At 48.3% G+C, this 22,531-nt stretch overlaps 2 protein-coding genes across 2 annotated transcripts; one reads left to right on the top strand and one right to left on the bottom strand.

Annotated features, from left to right (window-relative positions):
- Positions 1-14,756: 14,756 nt before the first annotated feature.
- On the top strand, positions 14,757-16,383 carry FOXG_16166 (uncharacterized protein). Its single transcript, XM_018396251.1, has one exon. The coding sequence runs from the start codon at positions 15,217-15,219 to the stop codon at positions 16,231-16,233; it is 1,017 nt and encodes a 338-aa protein (XP_018256775.1). The 5' UTR covers positions 14,757-15,216; the 3' UTR covers positions 16,234-16,383.
- A 4,493-nt stretch (positions 16,384-20,876) lies between these two features.
- Positions 20,877-22,040, bottom strand: FOXG_16165 (uncharacterized protein; the record flags this gene model as incomplete). The annotated part of the gene is made up of 2 exons (XM_018396250.1): positions 20,877-21,734; positions 21,965-22,040. The coding sequence occupies 2 exons, from the start codon at positions 22,038-22,040 to the stop codon at positions 21,034-21,036; spliced, it is 777 nt and encodes a 258-aa protein (XP_018256774.1). The 3' UTR covers positions 20,877-21,033.
- Positions 22,041-22,531: the final 491 nt, after the last annotated feature.

Below are 22,531 nucleotides of genomic sequence, written 5' to 3'. Positions count from 1 at the left end.
TGGCATACCGTGCACTAAGATGCCACGGGTCGGGATGCGCACTGTGTCGCCGTTTCCAACTTTGTTTCTAATCCTCTGCAAATCGCTTGTCTATCATATCTGTTGTGCTGGCCCTCTTGGTGGTTAGGTCGCTGATTCTGAGTTGGTTCAAGATGTGTCTTATATTTATGGTTTTCTTATAAGTTGCGCCCTGATTCACGAATAAAAAGTCGTAACGGTTGCGTGGCGCTTTTTATCCTGTATTCCTTATATCAGTGTAGAGACGTCAATTGATTATCTGTAAATGTGAGCTACCTTTATATTCTGGTATATAGCCAAGTTCCTTGTTTAATCTTGTGAAATATCTTATTCGAATTTGAATGTCCTAGTCTAAAGTATTTCATTCTCGTGATCCACGTATTCGACAACCCTTGGCCTTTATTATCACTTTAGTACATCAGTCGGCCACCATGCTTATGTCTGTTGTTTGTTTCCTCTCCCGCGCAGCACATACTAGCGTCATGAAATGCAGGTTGGGAAGTTCGTTTACGCCGATTTGTCGTAATTATTTTGATATGAAGTACGACCGCCATGCTAGTTATGTTGTTGATGAGTGATCGTCGATTGTCGCACTGCTTCCCGTCGGCTTTGTTCATACCAGGTGCTTAATGATGTACCTTGGTATTTCAGGTCGCTATCGTCAATCTTGATCACTTTGACATAGTGATATGAGTTCTGGTTCGTGGGTGGCATAATGGACATGTCATCATATCGGCTTGTGTTGTACCGTTGGTGATGAGGCGAGCCAGCTATAGCAGTTATACTAAGGCCAGATAAGGGCATATCATGGAATGCAGATAGAGGAGTTAAGATAGACAGAGAGATGTAAATCAAATTTATATACTCATTATATGAAGCATGTGATATCATGAGTGAGATTATTTTATTGTATGTTTAAATATGCAAATACGCTCATGCTCTTGTCTAGAAAGCAGCCATACAAGCTAACGTATTTCTGTTGAACAGGTGCTGGGGCCTCACGTGCAAGCAGGGATACTTTAAGATTACAGCCGAAATGGTAAAACTTCTAAGGGGCAGATTTCAACAGAACACAACATGAATACACCAATTCACATCAATGAACCGAATACACGTAATGTCTGACAATTAAGAGTCTCAATTGCATCTCAGCAACCCGCGCACCCAAATGCATACGACCTTCGGTTCATTCTATCACCATGTCGGCCAAACACGCCGAGAGGACCATTAGCTACGCGTCTCCGGAGGATTGGGACTCCTGGTCCAACGAATTCAAGAAACTGGCGCACGCCTACGACCTGTGGCAGTATATTGATCCAACCGATCGTATCCGATGGCCTCAGCGACCAGAACTTCCAGAAATCCGAGACTACCCCAGACAAGCAGATCCGGACGATCCCGATAGTGGCACAATGACGCCCGGCTCAGATTACGTACCGCCCCGGCGAATCAGAGAGTTGACGTCTGAAGGAAGAGCGGAATACGAGCATGATATCAGGATCTACTCTCTGAAAGAAATGGCGTATAGAGAGACGAAGAAACAGGAGCAGAAGCTGGTCGAGTTTGTCCTCAAGACGGTCTCGGCCACGTATCAGAAAACATCCTGCGTCACGGGAGACCGATTAGACAAGTGGTATCAGGAGCTACGAAGATCTGGAGTGGTATACAACGAACGCCTTCGACCCGAAGCGCGCGACAAGTACCACAAAGCCGTACATACAGCCCCGAAGATCAACAAACTCAACGAGTGGGTCACGGAGTGGGAGACGACCATGGCCGAAGCGATCAGCAAGAAAGTCCCCGATGCCCTCGACGCGCAATGCTGGGCGGAAGACCTGAACCGAGCAATGTATCACGTCCTCCCCAGCTGGGCATCTACTTTCCGACAACACCGACGCCCTCAAATCCTCAATAATTCCCTCAACTATCGAGAGGTCGCTGCCGACATTCGATACGAAGCAAAAATGGCCAGCACCAGCGGAAGACCATCAGGAATCAAGAGAGGTGCATTCATAGCCACATACGGCACTACATCTAGGGATGACAGACCTCCTATCACAGACCGCGATAACGACACTATTGAGGTCCAAGGAGGCGCTTCAGATTGGGCGACGGACGAAACATCCTATGCACATCGAGACACACGAAGTCAAGGCCGCGGGCGTAGAGCACGAGGCGGCGGAAGAGGAGTATCAACAAAACGAAAACGAGCAGAGACGACCGTCAATCCGAACCCGGATGGACCTACTTGTCGAGGATGTTTAGGTTTCCATGACTGGAGAGGCTGCTGGTACTTATTCCCAGCCCAGAAAGCCGAAGGATGGGAGCCCAACCAAGCGATACAACGATTAATAAATGACCGTCTCAAGAACGATACTGGTTTGGTGGAGGAAGTTAAACGATTGTCCAAAAGTAGAGACAGAACCACTCAGGACGAGTGACTTGGGCGGGGTATGGCACACGTCAAGGCAACCTACCTAGTGATGCACAACCTTATGGCAGCCTTCAACTGTGCCCCCTACCCTCTTAGACATTCTGCCATCCTTGACTCTGGATCGACAATCCATATCTTCAATGAAGTATGCAGGTTCCTCAACTACCGACCGGCACCGTCTGGAGACTTCGTCTACGCAGGGGAGTCACCAGTGGCCATTCACGGGTACGGGAACGTGGATATTCGCGTTCAAGGACCTCAAGGACCCTCTCTTCTCAGATTGCGAGATGTAGCTCATTGCATAAACTTTGCATGCAATATTGTGTCATACCGCCAGTTGCGGAAAAGGGGCTACTACTGGGATACCAAAGGGAACAACAACCAAATCCGCAGGAAAGATGATTCAATCCTCTGCACATTGACGGACCATTTCGACCAGTACGTACTGGAGTACATCGACAAATCGACAACAGCAGCAGCGTTCCTAGCCAGACGGAAACAGTATGACTCGTGGAGTAAGCGTCCTCCTCGCAGTGGAAACGAAACCTTTTGGCACCTTCGACTTGGACACCCAGGACCTGAAGCACTCAAGCACCTCGTGGGCCAATGTCGGGGGGTGAAGATCAGAGGGATCTCCACGGTTGAGTGTGATGCTTGTGGAATGGCGAAGGTGAAGCGCCAAGTCCGTCGACAAAGACGAGTTCCACCTGAGAAGGCTGGAATCCGACTCGCTATTGATTTCCACGACATGAGTGGGGATCCAGGCTACACTTCAGCTATGCTGGTCACCGACCGTTACTCTGGCTATATCTGGGACTATTATCTTCCCGATCGAACTGCACCAACGCTTATCGGTGCACTTGAGCATCTACTCAGAACACTAGAGCGACAACTCCAGTGTAGGCCCGAAGTCATCGAGTGTGATAACGAGATCCCGGATAGTCACCAGGTAAGTGACTTCCTCAGTACCAAAAACGGGATGCGCCTAGAGCCCTCCGCGCCATATGCCCAAAGTCAAAATGGCGGCGCAGAGCGCTCGGGGGGTGTGATCAAGGAGAAAGCTCGCGCGATGAGAGCTGGAGCAAAGCTGCCTTCGTTCCTTTGGGTTGAGATCTGGCGTGCTGCCGTATACCTATACAATAGGACACCCAAGTATATCTACAATTGGAAGACGCCATATGAGCGTTTCTACACTTACTTTGCCTTTAGGGACGGCGTGGTTGTCACGGAGCGTAAGCCCGATCAGACACACCTACGCGTGTATGGCTGTAAAGCCTTCGCGATGACGACCGATGCTTTGAAAAAGAAGAATCGGCGACAACGACTCAATCCCCGAGGGTGGATAGGATACCTGGTCGGGTATAACTCGACAAACATCTACAGGGTCTGGAATCCGTTGACCAACAAGGTCATCTCCACTAGAGACGTGATCTTCAACGAGAAGGAGACGTTCTCTGGGGATGTGCAACACCTCAAGGATGATTTAAAAGAACTAAACCAGGAAGAACTTATTCAGCATCTCACTGATGCTGAGGTCCCACAGGGATCTAGCATCAATCTGGATGCTTCTACCCAAGAAGAAGACGAGGAATTAAGCGCCTTGCCTGAAGGACTAGCGTTTGAGCGGGAGGCTGCCAGTTATCCACATAGAGGGTTTGAACGTGATCCCACGATTACGCAGGGTGAGACTGGCAGGACACTAGTCGTAGGAGACCGCAATCGAGAAGAGTCTGACGGGACTGATCACCCCTACACGACCGCTCGATTCACTCCCTACCTGACCCCGGAGACTTGCCCTCTACGGCCTGCTGCCCTTCTGGTCGCTACTATCAGAGAACCTCCCGCGAGGAAGGAGGGGGAAAAGCCCCCTCAGTTACGAGCTGCCAAGATGGTGCATGTCCCACCTAGCGCTGGCACTTCCCCGGGACGAGACGGCGCAAATGGAGCCTCTCGTGTCATTTCAACTCCGAGCAGTTACTGGGAGGCCGCATTTAATGCCGGTCGACTTGCATCTGTGAAAGGGACCTGGAATGGCAAGGTGGTGAGTAAGCGGAAGCTTGAGAAGCAGGCGAGCTCGGCCAGCTGCCACCCTGATAGCAGAGAACCTCAGTCTACGGGAAGCCATGGGAAATCTACTAAGCTGATGGATTCTCCCAATCGCAAAACACAATCTGCAAAGCTGACAGACTTAGGTGACGGCCAACGCCGAATACACCGGCGAGACATGCCAATATTGCCAAAAAGGCATAAAGACCTCAAGAACCATCCACTAGGTGACCTATTCCGCGAGGCAGAAAAGACTCATCTTGAAAGTCATAAAGAAATGCGCTCCTGGCGTGAGGTTCAGAGAGAAGAAGCCGCAGGCAAGGAACTCCTGGACTGCATGTGGGTTTATGTGTACAAGTTCGACAAGCACGGATGGTTCACCAAGTGCAAGGCCCGGCTCGTTGTACGAGGCGATCAACAGGCCAAGTCGACACACGAGGATACCTATGCATCCACACTTGCCGGCAGATCTTTCCGAACACTCATGGCTATAGCTGCTCGCTTTGATTTAGAACTTCTCCAGTATGATGTCGTCAACGCCTTTGTCAATGCTGAACTGAAGCAGGACGTCTACATGCGGATGCCCGGAGGCTACCGAAAGCCTGGCCTGATTCTCAAACTTCAGAAAGCACTCTACGGTTTGCGCCAGTCACCATTACTTTGGCAAAAGGAACTAACCACCACCCTTACGAACATTGGGTTCAAGTCTGTACCTCACGAGCCATGCTGTCTCTCGAAAAGGAGGAATATTGATATTCTTCTATGTGGACGACCTCATTGTTGCCTACGAGAAGACCAATCAAAAATCGGTCGAATGGACAATAGGCAAGCTTCGAGAAAAATACCAACTCTCTGGAGGAGATACGCTACAGTGGTTTCTTGGAATTGAGATTATTCGCGACCGAAACCAACGTCTGATTTGGCTGTCGCAATCGTCATTCGTGGATAAGATCACTAGTCATTTTAGGATTCAACGGGGAAAGCCTTCCCTCACTCCAATGACCACAAAAGAACTTCTTCCGAACGAAGAGCGGGCATCAACAGCGTCAATACAGCAGTATCAACGCAAGACCGGATCAGTGCTCTACCTGGCAGTAATCACTCGACCTGATATTGCCTTTGCTGTTTCTCGACTTTGTCGATTCAACATGAACCCGAGCGATGATCACCATGAGGCCTTGGACCACCTATTCCGGTATCTGCAAAACACCAGGGCACTCGCACTACAACTCGGCGGAACAGACACTTTTGATGTGTACAGTGACGCTTCCTTTGCCGACAACACAATCGATCGGAAGAGCTCACAAGCCTACGTGATGAAGCTATTTGGAGGGACTATTGGATGGCGCGCCAACAAGCAGGACACCGTGACTACCTCTACAACAGAGGCGGAGTTGCTGGCACTTGCGCAGGCTGCGAAGGAGTCCATGTTCATCTCCAGGTTAATCACCGAGCTCGGCGTGACCCTTGACAACAGAAGCATTATCATTCAGTGCGATAACGCGCAGACCATTCGGCTTATTAATTCCGACGTGGCGCTCCTGCAGACCAAACTTCGACACGTCGACATCCATAACCACTGGCTACGCCAGGAAGCACTCGCTAACCGGATCTCGGTCCGGCATACTCCCACCACCGAGATGATTGCGGACGGCCTCACGAAGGCATTACCCGCTCAGCAGTTCCAGAAGTTCGTCACACAGGTTGGCCTAGTTGATATCAAGGACAGGATTCAAGAGAGAAGGACCAAGGAACTCACTGCGGAGGGCTTTGTCAGAACAGGGGAACATCTCGATGGAGGAAGAGCCGAATAAGGGATCGGAAGGATGGCCAACCTGACAATAGGAATACGGACTGCACAGACTGAACCACGATGGCCAGTCTGGGGGGGTGTGTTGAACAGGTGCTGGGGCCTCACGTGCAAGCAGGGATACTTTAAGATTACAGCCGAAATGGTAAAACTTCTAAGGGGCAGATTTCAACAGAACACAACATGAATACACCAATTCACATCAATGAACCGAATACACGTAATGTCTGACAATTTCCCCACCACCCCGTACACCCCTAGACCCCGCACACCTGTGATAACCTCACATCGGGATCTGTAGATGACTGCAATCAATTATACAACAACGAGTATTTATTCAATTAAGCTAAGATTTTGGATACTGATTAAAGAACGTCCTCTCAATTGTCAGTGTTTTTGGCGGCTTTTTTTTCCGTAGTTTTCGTCTGTTTTCCTCAATCTGATGTAAGACATTCCTTTCGGCTTGATCTCGTGCTGTGATGATCTGTTCAATCTCAGGAAAAGCTTGGTTAGGGTCAAATTGAACGGGGACTCGACCTGTAGGAGCCTTTGCGGCTGCTGACGCTCTGAGAACAGCTTTTTCCTCTTCCAGGCGCTGTATTTGACTGTTCTTGTTATCAATGGACTTCATCGCCTTCTTCAGGATACATTTAAAGTCGCGAATTGACGGATTTCCGTCTTTTTGAGCCTCTTGGAGCTGTTTTTCAATATCATGACTTCCTTGAGGCGTTCCCCACACGGTCTCGGAAGTGACTTGCACCTTCCTTGGTGTTGTAGGCCCTTGAAATGACTTGCGTTTCTTCTCTTTGGGCTTCAAAGACTTTAACGCCTTCTGTATATTGATTGGGAAGAGACCAGTGGCTAAAAAGCCACTCATTATGTTCCTCCGAGTCAGGGCTTTCCGGGAAGCCTCTTCATAAGCTTTTAGGAATAGTTGTTGCTGATGTGGTGAGGTCGCTTCGTATGACGCCCAAAATCGGGTCAATTGGCGATAGTACCGTTTTAACGGTCCAAATACCGCAACATCGAGCGGCTGTGTAATATGTGAAGAATGTGAGGGTAACCAAGAGAGCCAAATCTTGTTCAACCAAGCCTTTTTCATCAATTCTGCTGTTATGTGTGACTTATGCTGGTCCATAACTAAAAGTCTCCATTGGGACGGGTCTGACGGCGTAGTCTCAGGTATAAATACCTCCATAAACCATTTGAGGAAGATATCAGCGTTGGACCAGCCCGAAGAACTCGTAGTGTACTTCCAATCAGGGAAAACGCTCGGAAACCACTGTCCTTGGAGGTTTTCTCCCTTAAAAACGACCGTCGGGGTGAGACGCCGACCGTCTGCTGATATAGACTCCAATATCGAGCTCCAAGTCGAATTGTCTGACTTTATACGCTCTGAACTAGGAGTCATGACGGTCCCGGCCACAGTCCCGCCGTTGGTTTCCCCCAGTTGGACCCCAGTCTCGTCTATGTTATACGAATTTGACCGCAAGATCTTCTTGGACTCGATAACATAGCTGAGACCGTTATAGTACTCCGTAAGCATCTCCTCTGTGATGCAACGCTTCCTTGCAGCATCTATGACTCTCGATGGCTTCATTTCTATTGTCTCATGGCGTGATACGAATCTGTCGACCCAGTTCTTGCCGATATACGAGACGTCCCCGTTGACGGCGGACAAGGCTTGTGCAAAGTCGTGTATTTCCTGCCTTGTCAGAGGCTGAAAAGCGCGCTCTCTTTGGATAATATAGTTAACAAGGTCATCCTCCTGCACGACCGTTAGCGACAGGTCTTTCTGATGTGCCGTTCTGATGTCTTGGCCGCCGGCGCATCGATCTTTCAAAGTCGATAGTTTAATCGAATGTTTTCGCGCCGAAGCTCGCAAACCTATCAATTTTTGGTCCTCTACTGCTAATTGCATCCTATATTCATAATCTGACACTTGCGAATTCATTTCCGTTGACAGAAAAAAAAAGGATTTAATTTGAATTTTACAGAAGAGAGTGAAGTGGCTTGTTGTGATGACGCGTCGATGGTGTTGAGGTGTGCGGGGTCTAGGGGTGTACGGGGTGGTGTTGGAAAATCCGGGAATCCCCTTCCCTTCAGGATTCAGACTGTTAGTCTGAAAGTCCTAGATTTAAAGTTCAAAGTCCTAGATACAATCATCTAGAGATATAAACCCGAGAATAACTCTCAGCTCAATAATGAACAACCAAGTTTCATAAAAATACATTTTCACCCAGCACTACTGCGCAATATAAACAACAGGTTATGAGCCCGGGTTAGCAAACACCGGGTTTCTCTTCTGAATCAAAGAACCAAACTTTAACTTCAACTCAAGATGACGTCACGACGAGCCCCACCTTCCACCATGCGAACTCGCAACACAATCAGAGTATCGCCTGCATCCGAATCGTCGCAACCTGGTGCTTCAGGTCAAGACCACACACCATCCTCAATGTATGACAGTACCACGGTCATCTCTGAAAAGAATACTCTTTTCCTTCCGCAAGAGCTCAAGCTAGGCGGCCCCTCCAATTGGGAGCAATATTGCCCAGCTCAGAAGGCCATTCTTCGGATCAATGGCCTCGAAGATGCTGTCTTTGGTGATTACCCTCCCGAGGAACAGCAGACTATGGATCAAAAGATCAGGGCGGCAAAAGCTGCCGTCTCCATCCGAGGTAACTGCACTGGAGAAGCACTCAGTCAACTAGTCGGGATTGAGAATCCCCAGGAGATGTTCAACCTTCTCCAGGCCTATTGTATTGGCACGGGCCCAGTTCTTCTGCAGACAACACTTTACCAGTTCATCCGGATCAAAACAAGCTCTTACGAGACAATTCCACAATTTAATGTCGACTTTGAACGACTCGTCAAACTTCTCCTCGAGCAGAAAGAACCAATCTCAGATACCCTCAAAAAGGTTGTTTATCTGACTGCCTGCGAGAACGAGTACCCTGACTGGACTGCCAGACAGCGCGCTCTCCTACGCTCGGAGCATCCGCCAACACTACGATCAATGCAGCAAGATCTCATTGATGAAAACAGGTCATCAGATGATGATGACAGTCATGGTACTGCCTCCACGTACTGGGCTCACAGTAAAAAGACTGGAAGGAAGGGCCCGGCCGCAAGAAAGCAAGAGGCAAGTGGCCGGAGGAGAGGATCTTCAAAGAACCAGCGAGCCGCGAACAAGTCTAGCCAGGAAACCAATCATCGAGTCGGCAAGAACAAGGAACATACCTGCACGAACTGCAAGAAGAGAGGACATCATGAAAATGATTGTTGGTTCGCCCATAAGGATAAGCGACCCGACTGGGCAGTCCGTCTCGCCAAGGAACTCATGGAGCATGATCTTCAACGCGACAGCACCAAGAATCTCCATATCAAGGAATCAAATCACATGACAGTTGAGCGATCTTTTCTGATTCTTGAAGACAGCGTCTCAGACGAGCTACCTATGGACAATACAGAGACGTGTAAAGTCTCCCTTGATAACATCTCTTCAACCGCAGAATGGCTGTTCGACACAGGTTCATCAGTCCACATCTGCAACGACCAAAGCCTATTCACAGAACTGCAGCCTGCAACCCGAACGGTCCTCGTTACGGGCGGTGGGAAGGTGTACCCATTCGGTAAGGGGACAGTCAAAATTTGCTTCATAAACAAATGGGGTGAGCAGGTCACAATTAACCTCAAAGACACGCTGTTCATCCCTGAGTTTCCGGTAAATGTCATGTCAGGACTCAGGCTATACAAGAACGGCGGCTAGATAGACGGGAACGACATGTACGACCCAACAGGAGATGTCTTTGGTCTCCTCCGCATAGGAAGGGACGGTCTGTACGTGAACACTGAGGTCGGAAAGACTACTGTTTCAAACCAGGCCGTCTCGGAACTCCAGCCAGAACCATGCAATCATCACACTGCTTCATCAAACCAATGCCTGAATGTCGACCTTTGGCACCGAAGACTCGGCCATGTTAACGCATATCAGGTGTCACAGACTGCCAAAATGACCAGAGGAATGTACTGTGACGGCCACCACGACCATCAGCCTTTCAATTACTGCCTCGCCTGCGACATCGCAAAGGCCCTACGATGGACTCCGCGAAATAAACGGAAACGAGCCTCCAGGGCCGGGTTCATTCATGTTGACACCTTCAAAGTCAATCCACCGGGCATTAGAGGCGAACGATGGGGAATGATTGCCACAGATGACAGGCATAGAATGAGATGGGCCTACACGTTCACGAGGAAGGGGATGGCTTCGGAACTTCTAGGCCAGCTCATCTCCAAGATACGAACTCAGTATGGCATCCGAGTGTACGCAATCCAAATGGATGGCGGCTCTGAGCTCTATGGTGCGTCTCTCAAAAACCTCGAGTACACTCACGGCGTCAAGATCATCAAGACGACACCATATACTCCTGAATTTAACGGAGTTGCTGAGCGCTCTAACCGCATCATCTTTGACAAAGTCAGAGCAACCATGGAATCGGAAAGAATCCCGATAGAGCTCTGGCCATTGGTCCTGGAAGATATGGTGCGCAAGACAAACGTGACAGCCACCAGGGCAATTGATGGCCTCACTCCCATGGAAAGCTTTCTCAACGAGGCCTTCCCCGGACAAGACAACAAGCCGGATCTGTCCGGAGAACGAATCTGCGGCTCACAAGTCACGATACACATACCGCAGGAACGAAGATTGAGATCACACAAGTTTGGCCCAAGAGGAGAGGCTGGAATCTACCTATGCATGGAAGGTTCACAGATCTACACCTGCTGGGTGCCCTCTCGCAGGAAGGGACATCAGATCGTCCGTTCTGCAAATGTACAATTCTACGAAAAGGTTGGGGAGACAGAACTCCTGACCGAAACTGAGCATGATGTTGAGCCGGAAATCCGCAAGAACGGAGCTCCCATCTCAAGCCGGCCACAGTCCGTCACGGAGCAGACAAAGACTCCAAGGCCACAAAGGTCTGAAGTGAACAATCTTCAGCATGCTGAGGTGCATAATCCTCAGCATGGACAGACGACAACATCCATGACATCAGCTAAGCTGCCCGATCTCCGAAAAGAGGTGATCACTGAGCCCAAAACAATGACTGAAGCGCTTCAAGGTCCGCAAAGGGAGCATTGGCTCAGAGCAATACACAGTGAGCTGCGCAGTCTCCTCACGAAAGGAACTTGGCGCATGCTGGACCGCAACCAAGCTCACAATAGGCCACTTACCGTCAAATGGGTATTCAAGGTCAAGAAAAACGAGGACGGCAACCTCGACAAGTTCAAGGCGCGGCTGGTGGTCAGAGGCTTTGAACAACAGTTCGGCTTTGACTACAACCAGACCTTTGCCTCTGTTGCCAAAGCGGCGACTTGGAGAATCCTCCTCACCGTTGCTGCCTGTCTTGACTGGGAGATTGAGCAGATGGACGTGTCGACGGCGTTCCTGGAAGGGGACCTCGAGGAAGAAGTCTTCATCGAAATGCCGGAAGGGCTTGTAGAGTATTTCGACCAACACCCAGAAGACCGTCCGCCAGGATTCTCAACCGAGAAGATCTGCAAACTGATCAAATCCCTCTATGGACTCAAACAGGCGCCTCGGCAATGGCAAAAGAAGCTGAAGGAGGCCTTGGAATCCCTTGACTTTCGACAAGTAACGTCTGACACGGCCGTATATCACAATCCCACAACGGGAGTGATCATCATCACATATGTGGATGACTTCCTCATCATGGGCAGCAACAAGGAAGCAATCCAAGGGTACAAAGCCCGCCTGGGAGAGATCTTCACAATGACTGATCTCGGTCCCGCCAGCCATTTTCTTGGAGTAAGAATAACCCGAGACAGGAACTCAAGGCTGATCTACCTTTCCCAGGATGCATATTTTACCAGAATACTGAAGAAATTCGGCTTAGAGGATTGTCGACCGGTCAAGACCCCGATGGAGCGAAATTCACTCTCGACACTGCAACCAAGAGACAATGGCGACTCGGCTTCTCCAGAAGAACGAGAAGACTATAGCTCGAAAACCGGCTCGCTGATGTATGGAATGACCCAAACCAGACCCGATTTAGCTTTCCTACTCTCGGTACTCTCAAGATACATGTCGAATCCATCACCAACACATTCACGAATGATCAAAAGAGGTCTCCGCTATCTACAGCAGACAAGAGACCACGGCCTGGTGCTTGGGGGCGTCAAGAAAGATCCTGAATCCGCTTGGAGCATCACAGCTTGGGCCGACTCGGATTGGAAAGGCGACACTGTTACGGGAAGATCGACGTTTGGATGGCTTGTTCAACTTGAAGGATCTACAGTCTCATGGAGGGCCAAACGGCACGAAACAGTGGCACTATCGACTACCGAGGCTGAATATACAGCACTCTCCCAGTGTGCCAGAGAATTGGCCTGGACTAGGAACCTCTTCTCTGAACTGCTCCTTCCGCTACATATGCCTATCCCACTGAACGGCGACAACCAGGGTTCCCTAAAGCTATGCAGAAACCCTGAGCTTCACCAACGGACAAAGCACATTCCGTTAACCGAGCACCATATCCGAGAAGAAGTTGAAGCCGGGAATATTGATGTGCAATACGTCAGCACACATGAGCAGGTAGCAGACGGACTCACTAAACCATTGAACGCCGTCAGCCACGGTCACTTTCTAGAAGCAATTCGAGTCAGTGCATGTCCGATCGAGGAAGCAGGTCGTATTATTTGGAGTACTGAAGTCCACGATGACTCTGTGCCCTGAAGACAAGGTGGATGGGGGCGTGTTGGAAAATCCGGGAATCCCCTTCCCTTCAGGATTCAGACTGTTAGTCTGAAAGTCCTAGATTTAAAGTTCAAAGTCCTAGATACAATCATCTAGAGATATAAACCCGAGAATAACTCTCAGCTCAATAATGAACAACCAAGTTTCATAAAAATACATTTTCACCCAGCACTACTGCGCAATATAAACAACAGGTGGTGGGGAAATACGTTAGAATATGTAATCGCAGGAACCCTCCCAATCCGTTTACAGGATCCATCACGCCATGCAAAGTACGACCCATAATTTTTAACTTTATTTTTTGGTGGAAGTAATACAATATTAGCTTTTAGCTCCGTTCCAGTAAGTCTAGATATGATCATATCATCTCCAGTGTTAAAAAGAAGCTGCCATCTTTCATGCTACCTAAAAGTTTCGTCATACGACGGCATAAGCTGGGGACTTTGGAACAGATCAGGCCATGTGAGCTGCCTGCAATCAGGTTATTGCTTAATTGGCGGGCGTTCCCCAATTCCTGGTAACTCAATATCAATTCGTTCTATGTGCAGTCTGTGTGTCTGAATGATCCATGAGTTCTAGACTCCACTACATTGATGCATATGCCCAAGTCAATTTTGCTCATCGCACACAACACACTCTTGTCTTTCGGATTGACGAGAACGGTCGACAGGTAAGCCGCCAACACTCTGATTTCCAGAAAGCTTCATGTACAAGCAAGGAGAAATAACTTAAGACTGCCGCGTGGTTGTTTAGAATTAAACTCACCCAAAAGATGTTCGCTTGTGCTAAATATTTGGCAGCTGGCGGCCCCTGGTTATAACGAAATTTCTTCGTGTATGTAAGGTAGCGTAAAACTTATTTCCTCACTTAAATCCTTCCTCCCTCCTTGTCTCTCTCATCATGTGTCGATTTGTTTAACAAACTGTACCGCAGTAGGCAGCGTGACAAGGTGGCTGACAGAACCGCAAAACTAAATGCCGATCCACAACACTCTGCCCTATCCCCTCACCTGCTCGACGTAGACTGACCGCAGTTTGACTCTACGGTGGATGACCAGAATCACATCCTGCCTCCTTCAAGATGTCATTGGGGGGGCTGGGTTGTCAGATCATCCTTTAAAGTTATATCGGAAGAATCTCTCGCGCTAACGTTTACGCCGCCCACGGCCTAAAGAGGAGATAAGTCATAATCAGCTGTAAAGTCACATTGCTGCAACTGTGAGCATAAGAATTTTGAGGCGGGAGGCTACAGCGAATAGCACGACATCAACGATGATCCCGATGCTTAATCAAAAGTCTGAGTCCAAAACTAGGAGGGCCGCTGCAATGAGATCTGGTACCTGTGCGATCTTAGATCTTGGTAAATCGTATCGATAGCTGCAGTGCTTAGGTTAAAGCGAAGCAGGATCAGTAGGTCTTATGCTGCTGGCAATAGATCAAGGATTAACCTGTTCTCAAAACTCTTGAGCTGGCGGTCACTAGCAGGTGCTTACCATAGCCCTGTATGACCCAGATTTTCATGGTGCTCAAACTCGCATTTAATCAGAGGCATAAGATTCTGGCCAGAGCGCTCGGAAAAGGTGATCTATCACGCCACGTTAAGGTTCAGAGGCTAGGGGAGTCTTGGTGTGAGGAAAGGGAAAGCCCCGGCTTTTGGCGTGCATTAGAGGTCAGAAACCAAGCTTTTTCAAATTCTTAGTCATCCTCACAATGCCCGCCCCCCAAACCATGAAAAAAAAAAAGGTTGTTTCTTAAACCTTTTAATTCGTCTAACAAACGTAACTGGGGAAGTTCCGTTGCCCATCACATTCATATGACGTGGTTGACGTCGCGCCTGCCCCAACCTTCTCTATGATTAGTGTACGTGAGCTTGCAGGTCGCACCTCAATTATACCTATCTCGTGTTGGAGGATGTGTGAGGCTTCAGTTGAGCGATTCATCATCGCTTGAGATGGTCTGCTTGTCGACGCTCAACAAAACCGAGTTGCATTTAAAGTTGCCCCAGTCACCAAGTCATATGAGCTAAAGAGGATCTCGTTTGCAAACTTTCTCTCATAAACGGACTCACTACGTTCACCGGTGAGCGCAGAGTTCGATGTTTTTGGTTGAAAGAGAAAACGGTATATAGAACATGGCCTTTTCAGGACCCTCCATGGAAGATAAGGCGTTTGAGCCGACTGCCTTTATCAATTATCATGGATTTCAGGAAGAACAATATCAAGTCTGCACACGGTGGCACGACATGGCGGCATATCAATTTCCAGAAAACGGGATTTCTCCCTCTACTGGCTCCTTCTCAACGAACTCATCCACCTCTCAGGAATTATCATTCTCAAAGCAGCATCCGGATAGCTATCTTCACCATAAAGCCATCGATACTTTGTCTGACAAGATGAACTTCGGTTCCATGCCGCCGGCACCTACATACCCTGGAATTCAGCAGGCCACCGAGATTCGTTTTCCAATACCACCGGCTCCTCCAATTCAGGATAAGATGGATAATTCTACGGGCAACTGCCACACCGATCAAAGCCTCCAATATCTTGGCGTTTTGTCAAAGCCAGACAAGGATCGGCAGACACAGGAGCCGCCAAAAGGAAAGAATCATGAACGGAAGCCCAAAGCCCTGCAGCAGGACAGTGGCAAGAAGTCCCGGGGAAAGATGGAAAATTCGGACAAATTCAAGAAGCAACCGCACCTCAGTCGCCTGGAACGGAATCGACTTGCTGCCATAAAGTCCAATCATCGCAAGCGAGATGAAGCACTCGCTTTGGCCTCACAAGAGGAACAACTGGCTGACCAACATAGACAACTTTCCTACCGCTTTGACAATGTGAGAGAAGAGCTCTATCGGCTGAAAACCGAAGTCTTACGTCATAGCGGCTGCGAATGTGTTGCTATTCAACAATATATTGCAAAAGAGGCACAAAGAACCATGAACGACTCGACTTGCTACAGCTCTCTGACCGCGGAACATGGCACAGGCACCACAAGTCTATGGCAGAATAATAATGGCAGCTATAGTGATACAGTAGAGGACATTGCAGACTTCTTTGGGAACATTTCAACCCAGGGTACTGCTGAGATGCTTACAGAGGATCGTATCGGAGACGAAATAATGCACGAACTGCTACAATCTTTTATGTAACGTTTGTCCGTGGCAATCGACCCTGTGGAATTGCATTCAAGTTGGAAGTCAAAAGTACAGAGGAATGATTGTGATCATGATGTAATATGTATGTAGATTGGTAGACTTGATATCAATGCATCCGTCTTGAATTAACGATGTCCCCGTCGCTATCCAATGAATAGTAAGGTTTATTGGCTTTATCTCCTTGACAGTCATAAGGCACAAATACATTGCATGCAAGGGATCGACAGGGATGTCATCCAATTATAATTTAGTAAAATTATGGTACTTCCTCCACAGGCATTTCTTGCCTATGATGAAAGTACCAACATTCAGGCCGTTACAAATAGCTACATCACAACAGTCACAACCCAACTGCGTATTACTGCCGACCTTCCTGCGTGCGGCCCTGCGGTTGAGGCTATCCTCAGATGCCGTATTCAACAGAGCCCGTTTCTTCCGACCCTTTTGAGAGCTACAGGATCAAGGGCCAATTTGAATGCCCTGAAATCCTAGGCAACGCGCTTGTTTCTTCGTCAGAATGAACGTCATAGAGTTTTTGGTGGAGAAAGTTTTAAAGTTACCTGAAGTACTGATATTATGACTAATCTAGAGTGGGTCGGCGATGTATTTGTGCCTTATGACTATCAAGGAGATACAACGATACAGTCTGGACGTGATCCTTTTCTGTAGCTAGGTTAATTATCAATGTTGATTCACTGTGCAGACTGAAAAGCCATCCGTGGTTATGAACAAACCTGAAGACGGAGTTGAGTCTCTGAACAAATGACTAGCGTTTAGTTTCCGGTTTGATGGTCTAGCGGTAGGATTCTTGCTTCGAGATGGAAACCTCAATTTCACGAGAAAAATAAATTGGGTCTCTGGCATAATACTCTATTATGATAGCTACGATAAGCGCGTAACTGTTGAACAGATGGTGGGTGTCACGTGCATGCAGGGATACCTGAAGATTACGGGCCGAATTTGGCGGACCTTTCAAGGGGCTAAAAAAATAAACACGACTTGAATACACGTATCTGCATCAATGAACCGAATACACGTAATGTCTGACACGTAGCAGTCCACGTATCTTCAAAGATCACGCGTCCAACCACGGCAAATATGCTAATGTCTGTTCGTAAAATGCCGCTACTGTAGTGAGTTCTGTTTCGTCTCGACAATTAATGTGGCGCGATGATGAGGCAGAGGTTTGTGAGGTGTCCATCAGATCATAGGTCGGATCTAGCCGGAAGCACGATACCACGCTCCAGACCCGAGTCCATACAGTACATGTTCCAAAATTGAACAATATCAGGCACATAAGGCCAGTCAAATGCATTTGTTATTTGAATTGGAAGGTGCTGAGGCTCTGATATATCCTGCATTCACATGCAAGCCATGCCTGTACTAATCAGAGACGCTCCCTTCACCACTCAGGACCCTGATAACCAGGACCAAAACCACGCGTTACTAGGATGGCTCGCGGCCGTGATAATGCCACTTCTAGCTCTGGTGATTTTTTTTATAGTGGGAATTCCCAGGTATGTCTTACTTGTTAGAAAGAGCTCAGCTCCTAGTTTAGTTGGCCAATGCAGTGTAGATTCTACGAATGGGCAAGGTACGGGAGAGTTGCAGTCACCGATGCCTCTAACAGTTCCCCGAGTTCTTCGTCATCAGCATCTTCCAGCACTGAAGCCAGAGATCTGCCTCATCTAGATACGATTGCTCCCCCTAAAACGAGCAAAGAGATTAGATCTGAGCTTGAGCATCAAGCCCATGCCTCTTGGGCGATCCCTGTCCCCAATATGACATGGTATGTCTTCTTGACGCTTTGGTAATCGTAAAAAGCACTTGACTAACCAATTGCCTCTTTGTTTAGCGTTATTTGCCTAGGCGATGTTCAAGACACTGATATAGTACGCAGGCTGGCGATCAATTCAATTCCATCAATTTCGTCCTCGCGTGGCGTTGCGTTGACAGCTTACTCAGCATTTGGCCAGTGGAGTTGAACCACTGCACTCTAGATTGAATTGATGGCGTTGAATTGAAGATGTTGAACATCACACGCGCGTCGAGTCCCGCAATGCTCACTTCCCAGTGTCTAGGTCATCCTCCTCTGCCTCCCATATAACGCTATTTCCAACCTCTTCTGACACATCAATCAAGCTATCAGCCGCGTCGACTAGGCCATTCCGCACCCATGACCTCAGTGTCTGTGCCATTCCTATCGTGCTAGCTTCCAATCGAGTCCGCAGCGGTGGCACCATTTGCTCAGCAACACTAAACAAACGCTCGCACTCTGCCGACATAGACGGTATTGATAGTAGGTCAAGGGCCATTCGCGACAGTCGAAGGTAGTCTCTCCGCCTCTTCCACCAATATTGGATGGGATCTGTCACAAGAGTGTCGTTCTTAGAGTCGGCACTCGACAGCCAGTGATCATATTCGTCTTGGCCCTTACTCCATGGACTTTCCCAACACCTGCCTGCCAGAGACGAAGCCCTGTGAGCGAGCTCAGTGCCTTTCGAGTGCACTCATTGCCTTCAAACGCTTGAATGGGGGTTCTTCATCCGAATTCAAAAGCTTGTACTCTTCCTCCCATAATGTTTCTTGGGCGTGTCTTTTCCTGCTTTCCCTTCCAAAGAGCAGGTGGCTTCCTCCTCTCGGACTCGTCGACAAGTCTGTGCTCCCTGATCAGATGTTTCTCGATATTCTGTGTGCCAACCGCAGTGAAGTCTGTCACCGTGGACCTGACCCTCCGGAGACAATGCTTGCAAACCCATTTCCTCTTTGTGGGAGAGTCACGGGCTTGAATGTAAAAGCCGTGCTGCCAAACCCACGAGGTCTGCCTGCCAGCGCGTTCCGAAATCGAGAAACCCGGAAACTTATGCCATGAGAAGGCTTTCCAATCGACTGGCGAAACATCCAAGTTATTAGGTGAAGTACTAGGTGCGCTGCAGTCAGGACTCTGGCACTTGACAGGTACGTTGGCGTCCATTTGAAGATTAGGAAAGGAATGGAATACAGGCAATGGTCTTCCTGCAAAAGTCATAGGGCGCGACGACAGCTGAGACGCGTTCATAAACCCCCTATGCTAGGTGCAGTTGGCACGAGCATCAAAAATACGGGGCAAAAGTATTAGTAGGGGTCCTGTGGACGTGTCTCATGGGACTACACGGATTGGGCGCTACCCTGAACCACTGCCATTATCGCCAGTTTCAACCGATGGTCAACGTTGAAAGCATCCCGGTGGAATTGAATCAATCAATGCGAGCGTTAAATGGGATTGATTGAATTGATTCACGTGACTTCAACTTCCATAAAATTGACAGGATTGAGTTGATGGTTGAATCGATCGCCAGCCTGATAGTACGCCATCTGGCATGGGAGCATACTTTCCACTCGGAATGTATTGCTACCTGGTACCTTGCGGAACACGATACATGCCCCATATGCGCATATGATTTCGTGTTATCTAAGCCTTTGCCGGAAAGGCCTAGCCAAGCCCATATGTAGAGTCATTAGGAAGATGACAGTTTGATCTTATGCTACGCGTGGATCTGTATTACTATCAATTTATCGTTCATATCATATATTTCATCTCGGAGTACGGAGGAGCCAGCGAATCGTCGTTTATCTGGTGGTGCATGAGGTTATTTTAGAAACACGAATTGATGCAGTTGCAGACATATCATGTCGGGCAAAAGTCCACGAAACCTAAAATCCAACCTCGCGTTCAAGGCTAGCCATTTTAGTGTCTAGTCTTATTTCTCCAAGGCTCTAGACCTTGGACCCCTATTCGCTTAGAATTGGCCAGTGTACAGTACAGACAGCCTGATAGCACAGAGTGGAGGCAAATTGATCGAACGACAACATTAGTCCGAGGTGTCCGTGAACTCTTCTACTTGTAAATATTCAAGTTAAATGTATAAAACATCAATTCGCAAATTTTCACCAGCTTCCTTCTGGATGCAATGGTTGACTTGCTTCTTCAGAAATCCTTCTCATTGCCAGGCCCGCACGTTATGGGTGTGTGGGCCCCCTTCCCACGACGGAAGAATTTGTTGACTCTGATGCTATTCTCCTCACCTGGCGCTATGTCATACAGTAAGCCACTAACATGTGATCCTCTCAGTCCTTTGTTAGTTGTTTACTGATGGAGACTATCCCTTGAGCTGTGGAAAACCTCCCAGCAGGTCCCAGCCGTGGGGGGGGGACAGTCAATCATGCATCGGATTAAAGATACCAAATCCCCTCCCTAATTTAGCCGATGATAGAAGTACCAGCAATCTCTCGAGTTACAAATCGCTACACCACACTGCTCACATCCCCAAATCGATTGACGCCTTCTTTTATTATAGCTGACCGGGGCCAAAGGCCTCCTTGCACTTCTTGATCTTGGCTGCCCTAATTGAAGCCCTTTGCAAGCAAGACAATCTTATTTGCGTCTCCGCCGAGATCTCTATAGGTACTGATTAGGAAGTCATCAATCAATCCGAAAGAATTTCTATGAGTATGTAGGTGGAATCAATCAATGACGCATCATAAGGCTCCCCTCATGTACCTCTCAGAAGTTGGGGTAGATGTGGGGCTCGGTACGGCCGGGAGGTTTTCCACAGCTCAAGGGATAATAGGTATTTTCAAGTGACGAGCGGAATTTCAAGGTGATGTCAAGTTGCATTCTAAACAGGTTTTGGCGATGCCCTTCTTATTCTCCTCACCCATGGGATATCGAATGCGATTAAGGCTCAAGTGTTATATACAACACAGCAAGCCCCCTTTCTTTGACTATGCTTTCATTCAATCTAGAGCTGCCCTTTAATTAATCCTGGGGCTCTTACTGAGCACCTGAATCCGAGTTGACAGTCGTTTATTCTCTTCCTCCATAGTCAGAATGCGCTGTCTTGCGGCATCCAGAACCTCGCCTCTGCTGTAACAATGATCGGCATCCATTGAGTCATCCCCACCCACGTTGTCATTCTTGGGTCTTGAGCCATGGATTGCCATAAGCAAGCTTTCGAAGCGAAGCTTCAATCGTGTACGGTACTGTTTATCAACGTTGTTGTGGCACTCGCGAGCCTGCTGGATGTTTGGGGGTAATGGTGGCTTTCTCCGGAATCTCTTTGGCCTGCGAGACGCTGAGCGCAGCTTGGCCTCTATAGGAGCCTTTGTGGCCCGTTGGCTGCTAATATGATTGCCGACAGGGTAATCATTAAAGTCATTGCTTTCGGGGCTGCTGGCTTCGGATGGTCGAGCCAAGATTCTCTTCTGATCCAGTTCTGGCCAGGTCGCGGCAGTACCCAACTCAGAACTCTGTGACCCTATCGGATGGCTGTACAGAGCGACGAACTCGTCGTTATCCCCAGCGGGGATATTAAAGGGGAAACTGGGCTCTGATGCGAAGTGATCAGCCGGAGAAATGGTGGGCGATGGTTGAAATGAGGCTATGTTTGGAACTGGGGAAACTATTGGGAGATCATATAGGGCTATCCCGCATGAAAGATCGGCGAAGATATTGTCTTAGATATGTGAGTGTCTTGCATGTTGGGACCAGGCGAACTTCTCACCCTGACTGAATTTATCCAGGAAGTAGTCAATTGGTTGCTATGAGGTGTCAGTACTGAATGCCACAAGGAATGTTGGATGTCAAGAGATCAAAAAAGGTATTTGGCCATATTGACAAACAAGTAATGGTGGAATTAAATTAAATGTTACCTGTGGGTGCCTAAGGGTCGTTGGTTTCGTTTACCTACCTCAGGTCGGCTCTCCCTTCTGTCCCAAGGAAGCTCGTGTGGGTCAGTGATGGTATCGGTACTTACTACCATGTTGTAATTGGCTGTCTGTAGGGTTCTCAATTGCCGCGGGCGGTATAATAACCAAGAGCTGGAGTGGTACAATAACACTATAGGACAGACACCTGGTACTGGTGATTCTTTCTTATGCCGAAATCCAACATTCTCGTTGTACGCGTACTGTGTTATCCTCACCTAGACTATACCTCAGCTTAGGTCTAAATCTGATCTTGACTCCTCCCTTTGGCCGGCGAAAGCCCTTTCTTTGCTTATCCTGCCCCTCACTTGACTCCTTATGTCTGATGATAATTGTGGGGCCTTAAAAGCCCCACTTCAACCCCTTGGGTTGGATTGACATGTGGTTTAGTGATACATAAGTCGACCTTTAAGTACTATCTGGGACGCAATTGGCCTTTTGTTTCGAAGTAGTGGAATGGTATTTCCAGTCAACTCTGGTTAAAAGACGGGACATGATGTCTTGAACCACTCACTCAGCCCATATATGAATGCCACGTATCAGTTAG

The sequence above is a fragment of the Fusarium oxysporum genome, chromosome 3 (assembly GCF_000149955.1).
Source record: "Fusarium oxysporum f. sp. lycopersici 4287 chromosome 3, whole genome shotgun sequence".
NCBI classification, from domain to species: Eukaryota; Fungi; Ascomycota; class Sordariomycetes; order Hypocreales; family Nectriaceae; genus Fusarium; species Fusarium oxysporum.
The sequence above is the reverse complement of the archived record's forward strand: the minus strand, read 5'-3'. Positions and strand labels throughout refer to the sequence as shown.